The following is a 26,000-nucleotide window of genomic DNA, read 5'->3' as shown; positions in this document are numbered from 1 at the left end:
TCCAGACATTTGCCGATGCAAACTAGACCAGGTCTAACGTACGACTTAACCTAAGTTTATTCTTCAGAAACGGTCTAACGTACGACCTATTCTGACTCTCAAATATATCAAGATGGATGGCATCTTTAAGCCCATCTCTAATAAAATTTTCACTCAATGCCCGGATGGCATCTTTAAGCCCATTTCCATCAAAAGTCCTTACTTCAGCGAGGGCAAATTTCTCGGGTATTCTAGTGTTCAATCCCCTTCTACCTTCAGATTTCGACAGGCACACATACCAGTCTACATCTTCAGATATAAGAAAATTGAACAGGGGCAGCTGTCATACCCCAAAATTTGCCCTCCTAGTTTTATTTCTACTGGTTTATGTTTTTATATCATTTGCATACTTCCATTGGGACATTAACATAAATTTGCATTTATACAAAAAATCCAAAAAAATTCATGCATGTGTTCATTTTACGCATTTTTATTCCACTACACGATTTAATAGCTTTAATTTTTATTTCAGTAATTATTGAGGTTTATAGTTTTAATATTTAATTCAACTTTAATTTAAATTGAATTTTAAATTAAAACTATTAAATCACTTTAACTCATTATACTAATATTTTATCCTTTTTCCTTAAATGAATAACTTATTTGCTCTTACTAATATTTTTAGGTACAAAAAGAAGAAGCCCAATCTTACATCCTAGAAGGCCCATAAATCAACTTCTTTTTATTTTATGATTTTATTTATTTAATTATTGATTTTTATTCATTTAGAAATCAAATTAAATTTAAATAAATTATAATTAAATGGAAAAGGTAATATGAGGCATTTTACCAATATTTAATCAAGTCTATATGGATTCACAATGCCACATGATACGTGAGAATATTCAAAAGAGATTGGCTTGAACAAAATTGGAAATTTTGCATCTGATTTTCAATCAATTACCAGTATCCAAAATCAACAAGATTTGGTCCAAGTTTATTGACCTAGAGGCTTCTCCATATATATTCAAGGGCATTCATACGCAGAAAAAAAGGAGATTGGCCGCAAGAGAGCTCTATTCAAACTCAAAAAAACCGTGTATAAGGGGGAGGCAGAGATTGAAGTTCTAGGTCGATTCAAGCCAAACAAACAATCTCATTCAATTCCCTGACACTTTCTGGGCGTGATACAATCCCTATCAATGACCGGAGCAAGCGAATTCACGCTCACCATCCCACGGTTTGTCAAGAAAAAATTCAATTCGATTATGTCAATTTACACTTCATAAATGATTTTTGATTATGTTTTTGAGTTTGTATGATTGTATGGAATGTTTTTGGATTGATAATTTTGAGTTTCATTGAGAGATGGGGAATCCGCCATTGACGGGGTTCCAAGGTTTGAATTGGGGCTTTTCTAAATAGCCAAAATTAGGCAAAACAATGGGTACCATCGTGTTCAGTGGATAAATTTCGATCGACCCATGGTTGCGTAACACATTTGCAGTGCCCTTTTGTTTATTTCCGAAATCTGCAGGTACAACTTCTTTGGGAACACGATGATGAACAGCGAAGGGTAGGGGCGCGAAGCTTCTTCTTTTTTTTTATTAACTTGTTTCTTTATATTATGTTTGTTGAATACTCATATCAACTAACAAATATAGCATGAATGGCAAGGAGCATGTTGGCAAACTGGAGAGACCTGGGTTCGAACCCCAGGCTGTGCAATTTACTTTTACAACTTACGTTTCACAAATCCCATGCGTCCCTGTCAACACGCCTACGGTGCATCTCTTCATCCTCACCGTTAAATCTCTGCCAGTCACGATCTGAAGGCTTCAACAATGCAACTCCATGGTGAACCACCAAGACTCTATCATACAGGATCCAGCGCCTCAGCCATTAGGTCTAGATTAATACAATCCTACGTCCAGGAGGCTGCAGATACACCAAAGACCATCATGAAGCCTCAACACACAGGATCGCAGCTAAGTCCTTTTCCATTTGTTTTATTTCTTTATTGTAAATTTGTTTTTTTTGGTTATTTATTTATTCCCTCTTATTTTCTTAGTTTGTTAATTATTTACTCTAATCCCTTTTATATATGTACTAAACTATATTTTTATATTTTATTACATAAAACATTTTTTATCTTATTATTATTTTATTTTACTATAATCATTTTGTATTTCTTATTGAATTTATAAATTAGTGTTTACATGATTTTTTGTATAATTATTTTTAATCGAAAACATACTTTCGCCGAGTTAATTAATTAGGTTGAAAACCAATAATTAATTAAATCAATTGTGTTATTCTACTCAATTTTCGCCCGAATTAGGGATTACGAGAATTAACCCTACACTAAAACTATTTCTTTTTTTTTCCTGTGGCTTTTTCAAGGTTGACTTTTCAAATATCCCCCGACTACGAACCATACCAGATCAAATTCAAAGCTAAGTGTTTATCTATTTATTTTCATTTCTTTTATCTTTTTATTTTTGATTGGTGTTAGTTATGTTTGCCTCTGAACCGATAATGCACTCACCCTACTATTGCTTCTTATTTTTCCCACCTTTCAGGGTTTGCCAAATGCCAAAGCTTCGAATATCGGTAACCCTAAACCCTGATCTTAATTATTACTTGTGTTAGACCTGTAGCATTATTATCCTGCTGGTTTCATTTTTCCTTTCCCCCCGCTGGTTTCATTTTCCCTTTCCCCATTATTATTTTAATTGTTAATGTTAATTGTTGTGGTTAGTAATTCTAGAGAGTGCAAGCCTGTAATTAACCTAGAATAACTAATTATAAGATCAATTTCTGAATCAAATCACGTGATTGGTGCACACACGCACACTTTTGGGGTAACCTCTCTGTTGCCTGTTGCCTGTTGCCTGTTGCCTTGTGTTTTTGCAGAATAGCCATGTCCCTCGACTATGAGGATACCTCAGCCATGTTGCCTCTGTTATGCAAAGGTCATAAGACCCTAATGATGCTGCCTTCGATACACCAATATGACCTCCACCCTCGGAAGTTGCCTACGAAAAGGCTGAGGTATCCTCTGGCTGCCTACGAAAGGCTATTCTGGTTCTTCCCCTAGACTACCTGCCCCTCTATGGTATGGGACAGTCTTATGGTGAACGAACTCTCGATGACCCTTCAACCTCCAAATGAAAGGCTTCCTGCCCTCTTATGGCATGGATAGACCCTTTCACCCTAAAAGGCTAAAAGAACATTTTAATTGCCCCTAATTGCTTTGCCTTGCTCTAAAAATCTTTTCATATTCTTTCTCATAAACCTTCAAAAAGCTACGCTTGTTTACAAGCTAAAGTCTTATTTCTTTTCTACACTTTTTTTTCCTTCAAAAGAGCAAAGCAATTAAGAGCCCATGGAAAACCATGGATGCAAAGGGTGCCTTACACCTTCCCTTTGCATAATTACCCCCCGAACTCAGTTTTTATTTAAAAGGTTTTTCCTGTTCTTTTAGCCTTTCCATTTAATTTGGATAAAATAAAAGTCGGTGGCGACTCATGCTTACCGCGACATTTCAATAAAGTCAGTTCACCGTATTACATCTATAAAACGTGATTTTTGTAAAAACAAGATATCAACTTAGCAGTTATGGCAAACCTTAAGTAGTCAGGATACCTTTTTGGTGACAGTATGCTTTTGAACTAACCACGCTTCAGTTAGGACTTTCAAGGGTTGTAACGTGGCTTGGTTCACGGTTTAAGAAGCAAAGGATAATGGCTCAAAGATTTATTTATACCCATCCCAATCTTCGTGATGTTCTTCGATCCTATGCTCAGTTAACTCTGCGTTTAAGCCTTAGCAAAGCTTGAGGTTGTAACATTGACATTTGATGATGGTTGAAGCACCAGAAGTTTATTTGGACAGTAAGTCGTCCTTCTTTGTAATTCTTTTTGCTTTTGTCGAGGATTTGTAGTGACCTCTTTTTTTACTTTGATTTTTGTTATCCCTAACTTTTGCCTGAACTATTTATTTTGTGATTACAGTCAGCGGGATGTTTCGACTTCTCGATAAGTCTCCTTCGTAGGTTTTGACTTAACAGCTTTTTCTTTTTGGTGGATATTGACTGCATGACTTACTGGTTGCGGGAACCCATCATTATTTGTATAAACAACAGCTAGTACAATTGAGTTAACTGAGTAACTACCCTGCCCCAGGTTGTGATTAAGGGTTTAATTTGTATGAGAAAGAAACTTCTACTTCTTAGGCTCAAAGGGGTTGACGAGGGATTAACATCCTTATATCTCCACTGTTTAGGAATTGAAACAATGCCTGTACATCGTCAACATAGTCTGTTCAAAAGCATATTGTATGAGGTTGCGGTATCGTTTTCGTCATCCTCCCTCAAGAGGCTTACAACTTAGCAGGAGTTGAATATCGCAAAACATATGCAAAGTAAAGACATAATTTAAAATGAGTGATAGCGAAATAATTTATTCAAGACAAACATATGCAATGCACTGATGATGATTATTAAAACAAATAATGTCTATCATGAGTCAAATGTTTAAACAAACAGAAAAGAAACTTGCAAATGAAAGTAGATCTAATGATTCAAAAGTTCGTCCGTCTAGACGTCAATCAGTCTTGTCATGACTAGGCATAGGAGAGGTGATCACCACAGGAGTTTCAGGAGGGTTGAATTTGATTTCTCTGTCATTGATCAGATCTTGAATCTTATTCTTCAATGTCCAGCAATTGTTTGTGTAATGTCCAGGGCTGTTGGAATGGTACGTGCACCTCGCGTTGAGTTTATAGCCAAGAGTGGAGGTGTTAGAATTCTTAGGAGCACCCCTCAGAGTAATCAATTTGATCTTCAACAGATGTTGTAACGCTTGAGCCGACGACATATTGATCTTGGTGAATTGACTCTTAGGTACATCTGGCTTACGTTGTTGTTGTGGAACTGGTGTAGAGATCAGAACTGCCCCAACTGATTGTGTTCATTATGACCTTTCTGGTTGTGCACAGCATCAACCATATGAGGTTCCTCAGGTGAATTGTAATCGATGATCTTGTCATTGATTAAGTCTTGAATCATGTGCTTCAATGGTCCACAATCCTTTGTATTATGATCATGATTGTTCGAATAACAAGCACATCTCGCATTGTAATTGTACCCAGGAATAGGAGTGCCTTCAGTTTTTCTTGCCCCTTGGCTGAGTTCAGAATCAAAGTTTGGGATCGGATGTTCTGAGCCTGAAGGTGTTTGACTGATTGCTCGAAATCCATTTGTGCTGAAGTAAACAACAAGAGAGGATGAGATACCTGTTGTGAGAAACCTGCTATGCAATGTTATGAATGCAAATGCAGTGTTTTCAAGGATCTTTAGGATTTTAGTTAGCAACATCAGAAAATGATTTGATCGCATCTTTGTTTGAAGAATTCTGATTCTTGGATGTTCTTCTATGGGAATCAAGCTCACCATATCGAGTGGGTCATAGCCTCTGATTCGGGATATCTCTGAATTTGAAGGTACATGGTTAGAGGAAAATAAATCCTCTTGCCCCTTGATAGGTATGATGTCTCTGAACTGGAAGGCATACGGCAAGAGGAAAATAAATCCTCTTGCCCCTTGATAGGTGTAGAGTCTCTGCATTGGAAGATATATGGCCAGAGGAAAATAAATCCTCTTGCCCCTTGATGAGAATTTAGTCCTTTGACAAGGGCACCTGAAATTATGCGCCCTAAATTCCTAAGATCCTTGAAAGGGTTGGTTAACATGCAATGTTATGATGCCATGATGTCATGCAGATGCAATGCATTAAGTAAAGCATAAGGTAATAAGGACGAAATGTCCTACAAGCAAATCCTGCAAGGAAATAGAAGGGTTAGTAGCACACACAAGCAAGTCACGCAAATGTCCTTAGGTTTAAAGGCTTGCATGGAGTTTGACTAGGTAACTACCCTTCCCCAAAGGTACTTCTAAGGATAAGGATGATATCAGCAACAGTAAGGATACCTTAGCAATCGAAGGGACTATCACCATTTAATTGAGGGACGAGATCGTATTTATCGTAAGCAACTCGAAGGGACCATGATCTTTTATCGGAGGGACATGGTGATTTTGAATCGAAGGCAACAAGCTAAGGTATCCCTACATCCGAGGGACTTAACTATTTTTAGTATAATTAGAGGCAACAGGCAAAAATAAGACAACAAGAGGAGTAACCCTAAAGGTGTGTGTGTGGCACAATCATGTGGTTACATTCAGATATTTTATCTTGTATAAGTTAGTGATTCTACATTCAATTCATAGTTTTCACTCCCTAGGATTACTAACCATGCAGTTAAACAATAGTTATATCATACGAGAATTTAAAGGCAGAAAATAAACCTACAACTATTACAAGACTTTGGGGCAGTTACATAATAGAGATAGAATGGAGTGCGAAAATAAAACCTAACTATTACAAAAAACCTTTTGCAAACTTATACACATTTTCTAGAATTTAAATGGCAGAAAAATAAATAATTAAATAAATAGCATAAAATAAAGGCAGAAATTAAATAAAAGCAAAAATTAAATAAAGGCAGAAATTAAATAAAAGCAAAAATTAAATAAAGGCAGATAATTTAAATAAAATAAATTAAAATAAAAGCAAATAATTTAAATAAAACATGAAATTTAAATAAAATAGATAATTAAAATTAAAGGCATGCGACAATCAAGGGAGTATGAGGTGAGAAGAGAATCGCAAAGAAATTCAATGTTTGAAGGCAAACACGGTGTTCATGGTGATAAATCCTAAATCTTAAAGGTTAGCCTAAAATTAGTTTAAGGCGAAATAAATTATAACCTAAAAATGAAAACGAGGTTAAAAATTAATAAACCTAAAATAATTATTAGTCTAAAAATAAATTAATTAGCCTAAAAATAATTATTAGCCTAAAAATAAACTAACTAACCTAAAAATAAATTAATTAGCCTAAAAATAAATTAATTAGCCTAAAAATAATTATGTGATAAACTCCTAATCCTAATTCATGAAAATGGACATCTTCTACCTATTATATATATTTTAGGGTTAATGGTTGAAAAAAAGAGATTTTACCAAGGTTTTCAAGGGCAATGAAGCAAACAAATAAGTGTAGGGAAGAATTGACACCTACTCCCCTTTGGCCAAAGAAGGTACCTGCAAAAATAAGATAATAATAAGAATAAAAAATATTAGTAATAGTACTAATAATAACCTAAGAAAAGAATTGTGGTTTAGAAAATTAAATTATGGACAAAATTAAGAATAACCTTGATTTGACCAAATACCATAAGATTTTTGGCCAAATATGAATAACCTTGATTTGGCCAAATACCAAAAGGTTTTTGGCCAAAAAAACAATTGGGGTAGTCAATCCATAGAAAACCTGTTCATAAACCAACGCAATGTTACGGTTAAGAAAACAAATGAAAAAATAGAAAAGTGATTAAAATAAAATAAAAAAAATATATAAAAACTGGATTATAAATCAAATAAAATAAGAACACTAAACTACAAATTTTTTTAGATTTTTTTGAAAATATGAAAATAGAAATTAAATCAAATAAAATAGAAAAAAGAGGAATTTGCGATTTTGAGGAATCTACGACTTTTTTCAGAACTTCTGGAAAATATTCGGAGCTAATCAAAGCAGTAGTTTCAGAATTCGACTGATAGGCTGGAAAATTTATTACTGTGCTGCAACCGGAATTGCAACCCTAAAGAAGGAGAAGTAGGAAAAAATATTTTTTTGTTTGTGAGAAGAGAGAAAGAGTGAGAATAAGGTTAGAAAGTTGTGTGTGTGGTTGGCTTTTATAGGCATGTTGATGTATAGAACAACAAACAACATTGAAATTTCATATTTAAAACATGATAGAAATTTGGCTGTGGTCAAATGTGCTTATCCTGTGTTAAAGTTTATCCTAAGAACTCGGTTACTTAATATAACATCATTTGCTCTTTTGTGTGTGTAATAAAATGTTGAGAAAAGGGTATATTGAGATGCAGGGCCGACCCAATCAACGCAGAGGCCCCGATCTAATTTTGAAAATGGGCCCAAATTTAAAATATAAATACAATTATAATAATTAAAAAAAACACATAAAAATTATATTTATGTATTAATCAATAATATATTTAATTAAAATTATTTTGAATTTTGATATATCTCAATTTTTGTATGTATTGAGTTTTTATTATATTATTTTTTGATTTATTGAATTTTTATCATAACATTTTATTTATTTCAATTAATATTTATGGAAAAAAATTGGACCTTTTAAAATTTTGGGGCCCCTAAAATCTGGGGTCCTGTGCTGTAGCACTTCCTGCACATGCACAGGGCCGGCCCTGTTGAGATGTTTGGCCAATTGATTAGTAAAGGTTTGATAGTAGATTCCCTTTGATTTTGGTGACTGATTGTATTCAAAATTTATTGCAATTGATTAATTTGTAACTTGCAAAAATTGTATTTGCTAATAGTTAATGTATCTTCGGAACTAACTAAAATTTAACAAAAATGATGCGTACTGGAAATACATTTCCGATTTTCCAGGTCATTTTTGAAATTTCATAGGATATTGTTCTCGTGCAATAAGAAATTCTCTAATAGTATTATTGGGAAAATATGTTCTTATATGATAGATGAGATGAGTGAGAAATAAAATAAATAAATTTAGGAGAACATATTGAACATATTGAAACTAAAATTTTTTTTGAAACAAATAAAATGAATAAAAGTGTTGATTCACCGATTACATAACAACAGTGTTGAAGATACTCTTCACTCTTCAGTCGGTTCTTGATGATGTTGAATTGAACTAGTTTTTCAATCCCAAATTCAAACAATCTCTGCTGCTGAAAATTTGCTAGTCGGTTACAGTTGTGAGAAATGCAAGGTGGAGAAGAAGACTATTTTGAGTTCAAATTGGAATTACAACTTATACACATTCTTGGTTTGAAAACTGTAAGTTGAGTTCAATTTGGAACTAGTGGCCCAAACCTAGAAGCAATTGGGAAGAATATTACAAAAAAGTGTGCCACATTTGACATTTCCAATAGGGCTTTTGAGTTCAAATATTTACTGACACAATATGTGACATTTACTATTTGCAAACCTTCATTTTGTGCGACTGCGGGAATATCGTTGAATTACTGATACATATTGGAAAGCTAATTAATTAACATCACCTTGATAATGGAGATGCCAATGCATATTGTTGGACTATTACCTTCTCTCAAAGACCTGCGGAGTAAATGTTAAATAAAGGAGCTCAGACCCATTTTTCATCCCAAGATAGGAAAGTTGATGTTACCAAACACCACAAATATTATCATCACAGCACCCTTCATATTTGCACCAGCCGGGAATCGAACCCGGGTCTGTACCGTGGCAGGGTACTATTCTACCACTAGACCACTGGTGCTTGATGTTAACTGTTTTCAAATTATAAGATGTATGGTTCGTTGTATGCACAATCTAAGAGATCCTTACTATGATCAAGTTCCACAGTGATCTATGACATTTTTTTATTTTCATGCAATGATTATCATACTGAGAAAACCATGACTCAAACTTGCATATGTACTCTTTATCAATGATACATGTTAACTCTCAGAAGTTATGGCAACAATTCTTTCTTGTAGTGTGATTGTTGGAAGAAAACACATTCAAGATACAATGTGTTCCTTGATTCCGCTGTTGCTGTTGTGATGGAATACAAAACCCAAGTACTAATTTCTTCTATAATTGTTCATTCTGGTTTCACCTTTTTATTCATATCATATGGTTGAACATTTTCAATACATGTTCCTAAATTAAAAATATATTTGAGTTGTCACTATGTGTAGAATCTTTCCCTGCTCCAAAATTACAATCAATTTATTTTAGATCGATGAAAATAACTATGCATCCTATAACTGAATCTCGAAAGGCTCACTACTATTTCAAGCTTGAGAATTGATCGTTAATGATAATATTGTTAACATGTTGCTTCTTATCACCCTTGTGCCTATCAACATCTAACAATTTAGGACAAAAACTCATGACTTTTATGGAAAAAAAGACTGATTCTTGAACCTTACATCTACATATCAAACATCAAAGGTATGTCAATGATAAGGCCATCGTGGAGCATGCACGGATTCACTCTCCCTTCGCGGTCACTCATCGTCATCGCACTACAATAACTTAACAGTGCTGTCTCTCGACCTTTGTTCAAATCATCTTCGCTCACCATTCCACCATCCAAATCAAGATTTTCTTTGTCATGTGCTATTTTGTGACTTTCTATTCAAGCATCCCTCATCCTGTGAAATTGAGGTATATTTGCCTCTAATTTTGATGCTCCATATTAGAAGTTATTTCTGACTTATATGATATTCAATGCATCGATAATATTCTATAAGCCTGTGCAGTCGTCCAAGCCAGTTTATATTTCCTCTGTTACTTAATCATATGAATTTTCTTATTATCTGTTGTTCTCAAAAGTAGCATTTAATACGTTTTGAACAAAGACTAAAATAAGTAATAAGTTTGTATTATTTTTAAGCACAGTCTGCACTATTCATCAGATTTTATCAACTCACCAGATTTTATCAAAGATGAAACTTGCTGTTAGGTATCCAATGCTTATTATAATATGCATGCGAGTACAAATCTTTTTGCTTATATATATATTTTTTAAATTGATTTATTTTATTAGGCTCTGATTGGTTATTAATTGCATGAAATCAATGTTATCTTTTATATTGCAAGCCTAACTCCAATTTCCTGGAATCACCATGGCTTGCATTTGGTTTTCTTGACTCATCCGAGGAGTTTAGTCAACAAAAGTGGGCCTCATCTTGTGACTCAACATAATTTATTTGTCCATATTTGAATTATTGCTGCAACTTGTTTTCATACTTTATGCATTGCCAACCACTCAAAGAAGAGGTGCTACCCATTCACACACAGAGTCTTTGCTCTTTTCTCGTAGCTAACAGATCTTCATTTCCTTCAAACTTTTGCTAATAATACAACATGGCTGCAATAGGAAGTGCTTTCCTCTCTGCAACTGTTCAGACCTTACTTGATAAACTTGTTTCCAAAGAGTTTCTTGATTACATAAAAAGCACCAAGCTCGATGTCTCACTCTTGAAACAGTTAAGGCTAACACTACTCACTCTTCAACCTGTGCTAGATGCTGCGGAGGAGAAGCAGATCAACACTCCTTCTGTCAAAGACTGGCTTGATGGCTTGAAAGATGCTGTCTATGATGCTGAAGATCTGCTTAACCAAATTAGCTATGATTCCCTTCGATGCAAGATGGAGAACACGCAACGTGCAAGCAAAACTAATCAGGTCTGGAACTTCCTTTCTTCTCCTTTTAAAAACATCTATGGAGAGATCAATTCCCAGATGAAAGATATGTGTGAAACCCTCAAACTTTTTGCTGATAATAAAGATATACTTAGTTTGCAAACTAAAAGTGTCAGAGTTTCTCATAGAACACCTTCAAATCCTATGTTCGATGAACCTGTCATGGTTGGTAGGAAAGATGACCTAGAGAAAGTAATAAACATGTTGCTATCAGAAAGCAATACTAATATGGGCATAGTTGCAATTGTAGGCATGGGAGGCCTCGGAAAAACAACACTTGCACAACTTGTTTGTAATGATGAAAAAGTTCAAAACCACTTTGATCTCACAGCATGGGCTTGTGTATCAGAGGATTTTGATATCCTTAATGTAACCAAAACTCTCCTTGAATCTGTCACTAAAACACCATCAGGAACCGACAATCTTGATTTACTTCGAGTTGAGTTAAAGAAAAAATTAAGGGATAGGAGATTTTTCATTGTGTTGGATGACTTATGGAATGACAGTTGTTCTGATTGGGATGAACTTGTATCTCCGTTGATTTATGGAAAAAATGGAAGCAGGGTGATCATCACAACACGCCACAAAAAAGTGGCAGATGCTGCACGCACATTTCCTATTTTTGAGTTAGATCCTCTATCAGAAGAAGACATTTGGTCTTTACTCTCCAAACGTGCATTTGGAAGTGGTGACTTTTCTGAAACTCAATGCCGAAACCTAGAACCAATTGGCAGGAAGATTGCAAAAAAGTGTGGTGGATTGCCAATAGCTGCGAAATCACTTGGAGGACTGTTGCGTTCAAAAGTAGATACTGAAGAGTGGATTGAAGTTCTGAACAACGACATATGGAACTTAAAGGATGATAATATTCTGCCTGCATTGCGCCTGAGTTATCAATACCTTTCCTCTCAATTGAAAAGATGTTTTTCCTATTGCTCTATTTTTCCAAAGGACTATCCACTTGATAGGAAGCAATTGGTTTTGTTGTGGATGGCAGAAGGCTTCCTTGATCATTCTCATGACAAAAAAACTATGGAAGAAGTAGGTGATGAGTGTTTTACTGAATTGTTATCCAGATCGTTGATTCAACAATTGCATGATGATTCTAGAGGACATAAATTTGTCTTGCATGACCTTGTTAATGATTTAGCTACAGTCGTATCTGAAAAAAGTTGTTACAGACTTGAATTTGGTGCTAAGAGCTATGAAAATGTTCGCCACTTGTCATATAATAAAGAAACATATGATATTTTTAAGAAGTTTAAGACTTTCGACAAATTCAAACGCTTGAGAAGCTTCCTTGCCATTGACTTTGGATGGTTAGAATATAATTTATCAAGAAATACGGTCAATTATTTGCTACCCACATTTGGAAGGTTGCGGGTGTTATCGTTATCAAGATATAGAAACATCACCATGCTACCCGTTACAATTGGCAACTTAGTGCAGTTGCGCTATCTAGATCTCTCTTACACGAATATCGCAAGCTTGCCTGACACCATATGCAACCTCTACTACTTGCAAACCTTGATTTTATCTTGCTGCTCAAAACTCACAGAATTTCCTGAAAATGTTGGAAAATTAAGTAATTTGCGTCATCTTTATATTGATATGACAAGCATAATAGAGATGCCGAAGCAAATTGCTGAACTAGAAAACCTTCAAACTCTAACTCTTTTTGTAGTAGGCAAGGAAAATATTGGTTTAAGTGTTAGTGAGCTTGGGAAGTTTCCTAAGCTACGGGGAAAGTTACTCATCAAGAACCTGCAAAATGTCAATGATGTCATGGAGGTAAGTGGTACCAACTTGAAGAGCAAAGAACATATTGATGAACTGACGCTACATTGGGGCAAGGAAACTGATGACACACTTAATGAAAAAAATGTGCTTGATATGTTAGAACCATCTACAAACCTAGAAAAACTGAGCATTGGATCATATGGTGGGACAAGTTTTCCAAGTTGGTTTGGAGATCCTTCGTTTTCTAACATGGTGTCTCTCAGCATTAGTACTTGTGTGAATTGCATGACACTTCCATCACTAGGGCAGCTACCTTCTCTCAAGGATTTGCAGATTATTAGAATGACATCTATTGTGGCAATTGGGCAAGAGTTCTATGGCATGGCAGCAGGAGGTTCCAATTCTTCGTTCCAACCATTTCAATCCCTTGAGAATTTGGAATTTTCGTCCATGGGAAATTGGAAGGAGTGGTGTCCTTTTCCAGACAACATGTTTCCTTTTCCCCGTCTCAAAACTCTGAGGTTAGTAAGGTGTCCCAAATTGAAAGGACATTTACCTAGTCATCTTCCTTCCTTAGAAGAGATTGAAATATATGATTGTGATCATCTCTTGGCAACACCACCTACTCAACATTGGCTCTCCTCAATAAAAAAGATTCGTATTGTGGAAGATTCAGACTCAATAAGCAATACTGAAAGGAACCAATACTCATTGCTCGAGAGTGATTCTCCATGTCTGCTGCAAACAATAGACATATGGAGCCGTCATATGCTAAAATCTGTACCTAAAATGATTATAAACAGCACCTCTCTTCGAGAATTGGATCTCAATGGTATTAGTTCTCTCACTACGATTCCAACGAATGGCTTACCCACTTCTTTGCAATCACTTTCTATTACAAATTGTGAGAACTTAGCATTCTTTCCTCCTGAAATGTGGAGCAATTACACATCCCTTGTGACTCTTACATTAGAAGACTGCAATGCACTTACCTCCGTCCCATTGAATTGTTTTCCTATGCTCCAAAATTTTTCCATCTATGATTGTAACAGTTTGGAATCTATTTTTATTTCAGAAACTTCTTCCTGTAGCTCTTCAACCCTCCAATCTTTTCATGTCCGTGATTGCGAGGAACTTAGATCACTACCTCAACGGATGGGCACCCTCACCGCTCTTGAAAAGATATTTCTACGCAATCTTCCAAAATTGAATTTATCATTATGTGAAGGAGTTTTCCTACCTCCCAATTTACAATCAATTGTGGTAGATTCTGTGAGGATAACAAAGCCGGTAACAGAGTGGGGTTTCCAATGTCTCACTGCTCTTTCATCATTGCAAATTATGGGTGATGATATTGTGAACATATTGCTCAAAGAGCCGTTGTTGCCCATTTCCCTTGTGTCTTTATATATCGTTGGTCTCTCTGAAATGAAATGCTTAGAAGGAAATAGACTTCGACACCTCTCCTCTCTAGAATTCCTTTTCTTTGCTGATTGTCCAGGGCTTGTATCATTGCCAGAAAAAGCCTTCCCCTCCTCGCTGAAATCACTTGATTTTTATGAGTGTACAAGACTAAAGTCATTCCCAGAAAACAGTCTTCCTACCTCTCTTGAGGTACTGTGCATTTCTAATTGCCCATTGTTAGAAGAAAGGTATAAAAGGAAGGAACATTGGTCCAAAATATCTCACATCCCAGTCATAAGAATAAATGAGCAAGTCACAATATGAGTCATGGCCATTGAGAAGCTAAGAGAATGAAGAATTCCATTCCTGTTTCAGGTATGAATATTACTTTTTACTGTATTTGTTTTATAAGGTATATATACTTGTGTTCATTAATATTGTCAAGTTCCACAGCAATCAAATGAGATTTTTAATTCTTCATGCAATGATTTTTAATCAAATAGATCCTTGATTAGATTTTTCTGCCATTTCCAGAGTCCAAGTAACTCAATTGGGTGGCTGACATAGATTGCTAGAAGACTGAATAGAAGAACAACATTTGATTGCTCAAGAAAGTTATTGTCTGTCCTCTTCTCCGACACTGCAATCTATTGTGTATCTATCTGTTTTATCATTCTGTTGCACTTACATTTTCTGATGAATGCAGTGGTTAATTTTATCTTAATGTACCATACAAATATTTATATGTTTTCTTTCAATCTCAACCATGTGCAATAATAACCATGTGAAGACATTAATGTATCAGTATTATTGAATGTATCATTTGAATCATACTACAGTGAGTATTACTTTGAACATGACTATATACTATTATGTAATCTAGTTAGTAGTTATTCCGTTCTTGTGCTCTTACTCAATGATACAGGTTGTTATTTCAGAGAAGAAAATGTCCGTTTCATTTTTATCTACGCATTCAGTTAGTTTTGTGCATCTCTCAATTTTATTGCTTTCAAATTCATGACAAATACAGAAGTTATGATTATCATACTGAGAAAACCATGACTCAAACTAATACTATTTCACTTGCATCTGTACTCTTTATTAATGATATATGTTAACTCTCAGAAGTTATGTAACTTTATAAACTGATATTCCATTTTAGTTTTCCCCCTGATACATGTAAGGAAAAAAAATGATCATTTATGTTTGGTTTATGTTTGTGTGATCATTGCAGTTCTGTGGAATGGAATATGATGGGACTCACTTCCTGCAAAGTTACTATATCTATTTTGCAACAATTCTTTGTTGAAGTGTGATTGTGGAAAGAAAACACATTCAAGATACAACGTGTTCCTTGATTCTGCAGTTGCTGTTGTCATGGAATACAAAACCCAAGTACTAATTTCTTCTATTATGTTCATTCTGCTTTCACCTTTTTATTCATATCATATATTGAACATTTTCAATACATGTTCCAAAATTAAAAATATATTTGGGATGTCAACTCTCTTTTAACTTAAGTCATAAGAAGAATAAAGTTAACGGTTTCTAATCAAAACAACTTGTCAGCCCTTTAAACCTTTAAGATTTGATTTATCGGGAGAAAATACTCATGGAGAAGTGGAGTCTGGCTCTGTTAGGATATTGGCAAGATGCATAATGACCATTGTTTTGTTACCATGTTTTGATCTATAAAATTATGAACCTTGTTTTTCTTCTAATGAATGCAGTGCATAATTTATTTGACTTCACCATGTAAATATTGCTTTATATTTTAATCATGTGCAATTATAGTAAATCTTTTCTGCAATGGCCTATACTCATTTCAGTCACACACAAATTGTCTCTCAAATATCTTCCTAAGCTCGACTTGTCACTATGTGAAGAATCTTCCTAAGCTTGAATTTTGTTATTATCTGTTCTCAAAATTAGCATTTAATATGTTTTATCAATGTTATCTTTTATATTGCTAGCCTAACTCCACATTAGAAAATACGAATTTCCTGGAATCAACATGGCTTGCATTTGGTCTTCTTGAGTCAATAAGGAGTGGGCCTCATCATGTGACTCAACATAATTCATTTGTCCATATTTGAATTATTGTGGCAACTTGTTTTCATACTATTCCAACTATCTCACATTTACTTTCATTATGTCACTATACATGTTTTTTCCATTTGCCATATTATTTTCACACTAATATCTTCAATACCTCTTACAATCTTGTCGTGAGTACTATTTATTCACATCTTAATCTCTCTTTACTATATGCATTGCCAACCATTCAAAAAAGAGGTGATATCCATTCACATACGAGTATTTACTCTTTTCTTGTAGCTAACAGAACTTTTGCTAATACAACATGGCTGCAACTATGATAGGAAGTGCTTTTCTCTCTGCAACTGTTCAGACCTTAGTTCAGAAACTTTCTTCCAAAGAGTTTCTTTATTGCATCAAAAACACCAAGCTCGATGTCTCACTCTTGAAACAGTTAAGACTAAGATTACTCACTCTTAAAGTTGTGCTAGATGTTGCAAAGGAGAAGCAGATCAACACTCCTTCTGTCAAACAATGGCTTGATGTCTTGAAAGATGTTGTCTTCCATGCAGAAGATTTGATCAACCAAATTAGCTATCATTCCCTCCAAATTCAATGCCAAAAGCTTGAAGCAGCTGGCAGGGAGATTGCAAGAAAGTGTGAAGGATTACCAATAGCTGTGAAAACGGTTGGAGGACTATTGCGTTCGAAAGTAGATATTGAAGAGTGGGTTGAAGTTTTGAATAGTGACATATGGAACTTACCAATGGCCTAATATTGAAATGTGTGAATTCAATGGTGAATGATTCTTTTAATTATAAAGTTCCCACTCTCTTTGCAATTCTGGAGTTTAACATACGGAACTTGAGAATTTGAGGTTAGAACAGAAAGATGCTATAGATTTTTTGTGTGGTTTGTTTGTTTGCTTATGTATGTATGAGTTTGTTAGAGATTAAGGTTGTGTTTGCGTGTGTATATGGTTTGGATTATATATTTTCTGTCCAAAGTAAATGATTTCATATGATAATGTTTGATAAAAAGATTTGAAGAAAATTTTAAAATATATTATATTTTAATATATTATTTAAACTTTATTGTCAAGCATTTTTTACACTACATAACTTTGGTGCCACACTATTCATTCGAAATATTAAGATGATTATTTCATTTAGAAAAATGGTCTTTTAATTTTATACTAGAATATTAATTTTAGAAAGATATTTAAATTGTTATTTATAATTTTATAAATATATTAATTTACGGTAAAATAAAAAATTTATTAAATTAGTAATAAATGGGATAAAATATTTGATAATTAAATAAATTTTTTATTATTTTTATGTCTTCTTTTTTAATCAAACTATTTGGGAGAGAGTCAGATGCATCTTGACTAGTGATGGGTTAAAGAAGGTGTTCTGGGGTGAGACTATTTTGACAGCAACATATCTGATAAACGAATGTCCTTCGAGAGCGTTAGATATGAAGACACTTGAAAAAGTTTGGTCGGGACATCCACCAGATCTTGACAAACTGAGAGTATTTGGCTGCATAGCCTATGCTCACATTAGGCAAGACAAGGTCGAACCTAGAGCTCTGAAATGCATGTTCATGGGATGTCTTGAAGGAGTCAAAGCTTATAGGCTATGGTGTCTAGAGCCAGATCACAGGAGGTGTATCACTAGTCAAGATGTAGTTTTCAATGAAGCTGAGATGGCTTTCAAGAAAACTGATGATGATGTTGGTCGAAGTGCAGAAGAGCTGGAACAGGTAGAGATTCCTGTTGAGGTGGGGCAAGTTGATGTTGAATTTCATATCCCTGATGAAGTCGAAGAAGATGTCGGGGAAGTTGAGGAAACTGTCAATGACTACCTATTGTCGAGAGACAGGTCGAGAAGAGTCATCAAGCCACCTCAGAGACTTGGATATGCAGATCTTATAGCTTATACATTAATCTCTGTCAGTGAGGTTCTTGATGATGAACCTAGAGATTATAAGGAAGTTATGAGGAGTCGAAATAAGACTAAATGGCTGAAGGCCATGGATGATGAGATAAAATCTCTTCATGATAATCATACTTGGGAACTGATCAAGAAACCTGTTGGGGCAAGGCTAGTCAGTTGTAAATGGATTTTCAAAGTTAAGGAAGGAATCAAAGTAGTGACGTTGAAAAGATACAAGGCATGGTTGGTCGTAAGGGGTTTCACTCAGAAAGAAGGTGTCAACTTCAATGATTTGTTTTCTCCTGTTGTGAAGCATAGGTCCATTCAAATGTTGCTTGCCATGGTGGCACAGTTCGACCTTGAACTGAAACATATGGATGTGAAGACTGCGTTCTTGTATGGTGATCTAGATGAAACGATCCCGAGGAGGCAACTTGAAGGGTATGTCGAAAAGGGGGAGGAAGATTATGTGTGCAAACTAAAGAGATCCTTATAGGGACTGAAACAATCTCCTCGACACTGAAATAGGAGATTCGACAAGTTCATGGCACGTATAAGTTTCATTAGAAGTTAGTTCGACCATTGCGTGTACTTCCAATTTTGACCTGGTAATTCATTTGTTATTTTGTTGTTTTATGTGGATGATATTCTCATAGCAAGCAACAATGTCGAAGATGTAATGAGGGTGACGGCTGAACTCAATAAGGAGTTCGATATGAAAGATTTGGGAGCTGCTTCCAGGATTCTTGGAATTGACATTCGAAGAGATAGAAAGAAGTCGAAGTTATGTGTATCTCAAGAGGCATATATACGAAAGATTCTCGAAAAATTTGGTATGTCAAATTCGAAGCCAGTTGTGACTCCGACAAACCCTCAATTCAAGCTAAGTATAGATCAATGTCCCGGTACTAATGTCAAAAGAGACTATATGAATAGCATCCCATATGCTAATATAGTTGGTTCTTTGATGTATGTTATGGTTTGTACTAGACCCGACATAGCATATGCAGTAAATCTTGTAAGCAAGTACATGGCGAATCCTAGAAAGACTCACTAGCAAGCATTGAAGTGGATTTTAAGGTACATAAATGGGTCTCTGAACAGGATCCTAATTTATGGTGGAGCCTTGGGTGAAGATAGTAAAGCAGTAATCGAAGGATATGTCAACTCTAATTATACAAGTTGTATGGATTACATAAAATCTATTTCTATATATGTTTTCACTATGTTTGGCACTGCAATCAGTTGGAAAGCAACACTTCAGAAGTTTGTTGCTCTATCAACCACTGAAGTGGAGTATATCGCCTTAACTGAAGTTGTGAAAGAAGCATTATGGCTTGAAGGTTTTGCAAAAGAGTTGAAACATCAAGGTCGAGGTATCACTATTAAATGTGATATTCAAAGTGCAATACACCTGTCGAAGAACTCAGCATATCATGAGTGAACTAAGCACATTGATGTAAGGTTGCATTTCGTCAGAGGAGTAATCAAGCATGGAGAAGTCCAAGTGCTAAAGGTTTCGACAGATCATAATGCTGCTGATATGATCACCTAGTCATTGCCGATTTGTAGAGTTATATCCAATATGGAGATTTGTGAGATATTGGATCGAACTCTAGTATGGTCGAAGGGTAGCTTCTTGGTACAAAGGATTAAGCATGAAGTTGAAGGTTGTTCACATGCTGGTGTTGAAGATGCTAGGGTTGTTAGCATGTTAAATTAGGTTTTAGTGTTTAAACCCTAATTTGTTAAGTTAGCTTTTTATTAAGTTAGTTTGTGTAATGAGCCTTGTGGAAAAAGCTCATTAGTTAGTATGTTAGGTTTTTATTATAAATAGTATACTAGTCTCTCATTATTGCATACTGCAAATTCTAATTTAGGGTGAGAGAGGTTATTTGTTATTCTTGTAAACTTGTAATCTTGTTTTCCAATATAAAGTAAAAGAATAGCAGTTATAACCAATTCTTGTGTTCTTCTTCTTCATTGTTCTTTATTCTTTCCTTGTTTTATACTTTGTTATTGGTATTGAATTCACAACAATGAGGCATGAAAGTGAAAAGATGCATAAGAAAGTTTACAAGCAAAATATTCAAGGCAAAAAAAAAGAGGCATATGAAAGATCCATACTCATAAATTATTTTTTCTGATTTTTGAAGATATATATTTTTTTATAAGAGATCTACATTTTCTGTTATGATTTTCCCCTTCTTTTGTTCTTATTTATTTTTATTTTTATAATTTATGCAGATTCAGCACAAGAATTGAAGAGGAGAGGGACTGTATTTACTCTTCAAGTGAGTCTTTCCAATGTAACCACTACTGCATTAATCTATTTTCCAATGCTACTCATTATTTTTCTAAATACATAGATCTATGCAGACTTTTCAATGCAACATTTTGAATTTTTTATTTTATTTTGAAAAATATGTATCACTCATATATGGAATATTAATCTTCTATTTTTGTTTGTAAAATATAATATTTCTAGTATATCTACCCATGCGAGGCACGGGATAAAAATTAACATTTTATAGTTACTTATAATTTACAAATAAAGTTATAGTAATATTATAATATGTTTTTGTTATTAGTTGTACACAATTTTTTATCAATAATAAACTATATTTTATTTATAAATATATCTTTATTACCAAAAATTTAATTTATTTAAGTATAATTTTTTAAAATTTTTTAAATTTTGATGCTAATTTAAAAAGAATAGAATTTTTTTTGTAAGTTACCAAAAAATTCATTTAGTCTTTAAATATATAATACTCCCTCAGTTCCTTTATGATTGGCACTTTTGCAAAAAAAAAGTTGTTTCTAATTAAATGTCACTTTACAAGTATAAGGTCAATCATACCCTTGCTTTTTTAATTAGGTTTAATGTGATTATTGCTCCATGCTACACCCAATGGAATTTTTTTACTCCACGCATTTTGTCATATTTACTTCAATGTCTGAAAAAGATTTAACGTGCTTATTGCTACATGCTACACCCAATGAAATTTTAAAAGGTTCACTTCTCAAAAAGAATTATGGAAGAGTTTTAATTTTTTCTCTCTCTTTAAATGTGAGTTCTTTAGAAAGAGCTATTCATCTTACTAATGTAGAAAACAAAAAATTTCATGAAAGAAGAAACAATGGAAGATTCATTGGGAAAGAATGAAGAAAAATCAATAGAGGATTTATTGGGCAATAATGGAGAAGAAACAGTAGAAGACTCATATGACAACAATGGAGAACAAACAATGGAAGACTCATTGGACAACAATGAAGAAGAAACAATGGAAGACTTGTTGAATAACAATAGAGAGGAAATAGTGGACAACAATGAAGAAGATAGAGAAAGACCAATATTTGATTTTGATTTAAATGAAGAGGTTGAATATGAATTTGATTTGAACAAATTTCCAGAAGAAGGAGAAGAGTTTTCCCAAGCTGCTAAAGAAATTCACCCAGTGATTAAAAAGATGCTAAAGAAACTTCTTCCTAAGTTTTATTAGAGACTTTGTAATGTTTAAATCTATGATGTAGAAAGAAGTTTTTCTTTCTTCATAAAAATATTGTAGTAGCTTTTGTGAAGTCAAGACTCTCCATCTATTTTGTTTTGATGAAGACAAATTAATAATCAAATTATCATGGCAAAAGTATGGAAAAAACCTCAAGTGCATTTAATCAAATCAAGCACTCAAAATTCATCATGTGTGAAAGCTAGCATCAAATAATTCAAGAATTATATTTTGAAGAATAACATTGATCTTGATTTATTGAGGTATAAGCATGCAATTTATATTGATAACGTAATGCTCAATATTCTCCTAAATATTTAGTTGCATGCATGGTCCTTTTGGTTAAATATCAAGCTTTTCCTAAATTTCAAATCAGAGTTATTTGTTGTCAGGAAACAAATTTCCTGTATTTGGAAACAGATTTCCTGAACTATTTTTTTAACATGGAAATCGATTTCCTATATGGGTAAATCGATTTCCAGTGTCAGTTTTTGAATTTCTAGACACAACGCTTCAGGGAAACCGATTTCCTATAATGGTAAATCAATTTCTAGCGTACCAGAGTCAAAAAAACAGTATGTTTCAAATCTGAACGTGAACCATTTTATGTCCATCAAACTTTGCATATTTTGACTATATTATACTCATTCCTATGGGTGTTAAGACACTATATATATCCTATATTTTCAAATTTGAATCTCACCTCTTTCATTACAATTTACCATCTTTTTGATCATATATTTTCATACAAGTGTTTTATACTTGAACTTTCATTGAAACTTTTTCTGCACATTGTTAGAAAAGTTTCTCATTCATACATAAACACTTGAGCACTATTATATCATTGTAAATTGTCTTGCTTGAAAGAGAAGACCAATCCTAGTGATTGATACATGTTCATCAACATTTCTACTCAAATATATTTTGTTATTATTGACTTGCTATCCAAGATTGTTGGAAGCAAGGGTTTTTGATTAGTGAGAGGATTGTTCTCATAATCAAGTTATTAAATCCAAGAGTATTGTTGGAAACAAGGGAGAGTCATTAAGGGAGGATTGTTCTCTTAGTGTACTTAGTGAAAATCCAAGAGGATTGTTCTTGGTGTTTGGTTTGTCTTGTGTAAGTCACAAACTATAGTAAAATCTCTTTCGTGTTTGAAAGGGGGCTGGAGTACTATCGGATTGTAAGGGGAATCAGGATACATCTTTGTGTTCTTTACTTTCTTTTTGATCATATATTTTCATACAAGTGTTTTATACTTGAACTTTCATTGAATCTTTTTCTGCACATTGTTAGAAAAGTTTCTCATTCATACATAAACACTTGAGCACTATTATATCATTGTAAATTGTCTTGCTTGAAAGAGAAGATCAATCCTAGTGATTGATACATGTTCATCAACATTTCTACTCAAATATATTTTGTTATTATTGACTTACTATCCAAGATTGTTGGAAGCAAGGGTTTTTGATTAGTGAGAGGATTGTTCTCATAATCAAGTTATTAAATCCAAGAGTATTGTTAGAAACAAGGGAATCATTAAGGGAGGATTGTTCTCTTAGTGTACTTAGTGAAAATCCAAGAGGATTGTTCTTGGTGTTTGGTTTGTCTTGTGTAAGTCACAAACTATAGTAAAATCTCTTGTGTAAGTCACAAATATATTTTGGGGACTGGAGTACTATCGGATTGTGAGGGGAATCAGGATACATCTTTGTGTTCTTTACTTTTCCGCATTTATCGCTTTCATCACAAATCTGAACCAGAAAAGAAAGAAACACATTTCCAAACTCATTCACCCCCTCTCAGGCGTACTCTTAAACTTACAACTTTTTGACTGTACTTTGTGATTTTGAATCCAAATGAACAAGTTTCACTATATAAAAGTACAGTTGATTTTTAAAGTGATTTTTGTAACCATTTTCTTACAATTTTTAGAGTGATTTTTAGAGATTTTTTCATTAAATATTTTTTATGATTTTGAATTAATATGATTAAAGTGTTTGTTATAATTTGGGATTGCTTTTAAGATATTCCTAAAATATTTTTTTAAGGTAATTTTTTTGGTAAAGTAATTTATCAAATATTTTAAGGTATTTTTTTATATTCCTAAAATAATTCCTACATTTTTTATTTTCGATAAATAATTTCTAAAATAATTTTTTAGATAATCTTTTTGGTAACATAATTTATCAAATATTTAAAGATATTATTTGAAATATTTTTGATATTTCTAAAATATTCTAAGATATTTCTACAACAACAATTCCTAAACTATTTTTGGTAAATAATTTCTAAACTATTTTCCTAAAATAATTCTCTAAAATGCCAAAATAATTAAGAATGATTTACCATGTGAAAGAAAAAAAGTACCAAAAAATTAAAGGAATAAATAGAACTTATAAGTTGTGTTCTTATATTTTTAATAATGTGCAAGTGACTACAACCCAGTCACAATAAGTTTTCGGTGTTTAGGTATTTAAAAACTTCTTGTACTAAAATTCACACTTCATTTGAACCGGTAATTGTCCTTCTCTTTCTAGTCTTTGCTTATTCAAATGAGGAATTTTATATTTATTAGAACCATTGGCTTTCATGATCTCTATCATGCATAATTGCAATGTTACAAATATGTGATTGGACTTCATAGAAGAAAAGTTTTCAAATGACTCCACCACCGCACGAACAAGTTCATCAATAGTTTTAGGGGACTCCTTGTGTTGTAATGATTGTATTGCACTAAAAAATCCAAGGTCTAAGACATTCAAATCAGGAGAATTTGCAGGTTGACACATCAAACGAATATCAAATCCATCTTGTGTGGCTTCTTGAATGAACTCTTGATCATCATGATTAATATGAGTTCTTACATTATCTTGTTGGATAAATATTGTAGTACCCAAATCATCTCTTGGCCATTTTTCCTTTATAGCTGGCAAGACTTTTTCAATAAGAAATGATCTTATGACATCTCTATTTACCGATGTTATTGCTTTTGTCTCCATTGTTCCTGCAACTCGGTTAGCACTTGTCCTTTTAGCGGGTTCCTTTGTAACAAATGGAAAAAAAAACCAATTTTACCCGAAAAAATCTCATTTCCTTGCGAGTCAAATCTTGGTCGAGTTAGAGCAACTAAAAACATAACTTTGGCAATAAAAATTTTTCTTTTACATGTACGATGTGGTTCATCCTCCTCCGGTAGCAATTAATAGTTCTCCGACTTTTTAGTCATATAAAACCACTTTTCATCAATATGAATAATATTATGCATGCTTTTAAACATTGGATCATGTGGTATACCTTCAAGCATTGACAAACAAAATTCCAACCTAATTCTTTTGTTTTCTTCTTTTAACAGTGGCTTTATGACATTTGAATAACGTCGTATAACTCCTGATTTTAAAAGCCTAAACACATAAGGTGGATTTGTTTTCAACGTAAAAGATAAAGATCGGATGTTTGCTCTTTGTCTCAGAGGAATTTGACTAATTTGAATAGGATCAATTTGAATTCTCTTACGTCCATAATTTTTTATCTTCCTATGAGAGACATCATGTATTTCACTTTCTTTTGCTCTTTTCCAAATACGTTGATTAGTTCTCCTAGAAACAGAAAATGATGAAGCCACCTCATTTGTTATTCCCCTACATAGTTTTCCATCAACACTTTTTGGTAGTAACTGGTGATAAATAGTCGTGCGTTCTTCATTGCTTAAATTTTGTAATTTCTTTCTTTCACTATTTGGTTCATCTTCAATATTTTCTTCCCTAATTGGTACTCCTTCAAAATTTTCTTCTTCAAAATTTTCTTCACTATTTAATGCATCTTCAATATTTTCTTCACTATTTAATTCAACATCTACACCTATAAAAAATAGTAGCAAAACATGATATAAGTCAAACAATATATTCTTAAATTAAAATACTCCATAAAAATCATTTATATAATTTTAAAACAACAAAAAATTATTTATACAATTAAAAATCATCTTACACAATAAATTCCTAAATCAAATTCATAT

General features: G+C 33.6%; 2 protein-coding genes and 1 non-coding gene across 3 annotated transcripts; 1 reads left to right on the top strand and 2 right to left on the bottom strand.

Moving 5' to 3' along the window:
* Nucleotides 1–9,341: 9,341 nt before the first annotated feature.
* On the bottom strand, nt 9,342–9,412 carry TRNAG-GCC (transfer RNA glycine (anticodon GCC)). Its single transcript has one exon. It is a non-coding gene; the product is annotated as a tRNA-Gly (tRNA).
* Nucleotides 9,413–10,940: 1,528 nt separating this feature from the next.
* On the top strand, nt 10,941–15,279 carry LOC131657077 (putative disease resistance RPP13-like protein 1). Its single transcript, XM_058926581.1, has 2 exons — nt 10,941–14,868; nt 15,028–15,279. Exon 1 carries the CDS (start codon nt 11,011–11,013, stop codon nt 14,815–14,817), a length of 3,807 nt encoding a protein of 1,268 aa, XP_058782564.1. The 5' UTR covers nt 10,941–11,010; the 3' UTR covers nt 14,818–14,868; nt 15,028–15,279.
* A 9,195-nt stretch (nt 15,280–24,474) lies between these two features.
* LOC131659654 (uncharacterized) lies at nt 24,475–24,984 on the bottom strand. The gene has a single exon (XM_058928813.1). The coding sequence runs from the start codon at nt 24,982–24,984 to the stop codon at nt 24,475–24,477; it is 510 nt and encodes a 169-aa protein (XP_058784796.1).
* Between the last annotated feature and the right edge of the window lie 1,016 nt (nt 24,985–26,000).

The sequence above is a fragment of the Vicia villosa genome, linkage group LG3, assembly GCF_029867415.1.
Source record: "Vicia villosa cultivar HV-30 ecotype Madison, WI linkage group LG3, Vvil1.0, whole genome shotgun sequence".
NCBI lineage: Eukaryota > Viridiplantae > Streptophyta > Magnoliopsida > Fabales > Fabaceae > Vicia > Vicia villosa.
The sequence above is the reverse complement of the archived record's forward strand: the minus strand, read 5'-3'. Positions and strand labels throughout refer to the sequence as shown.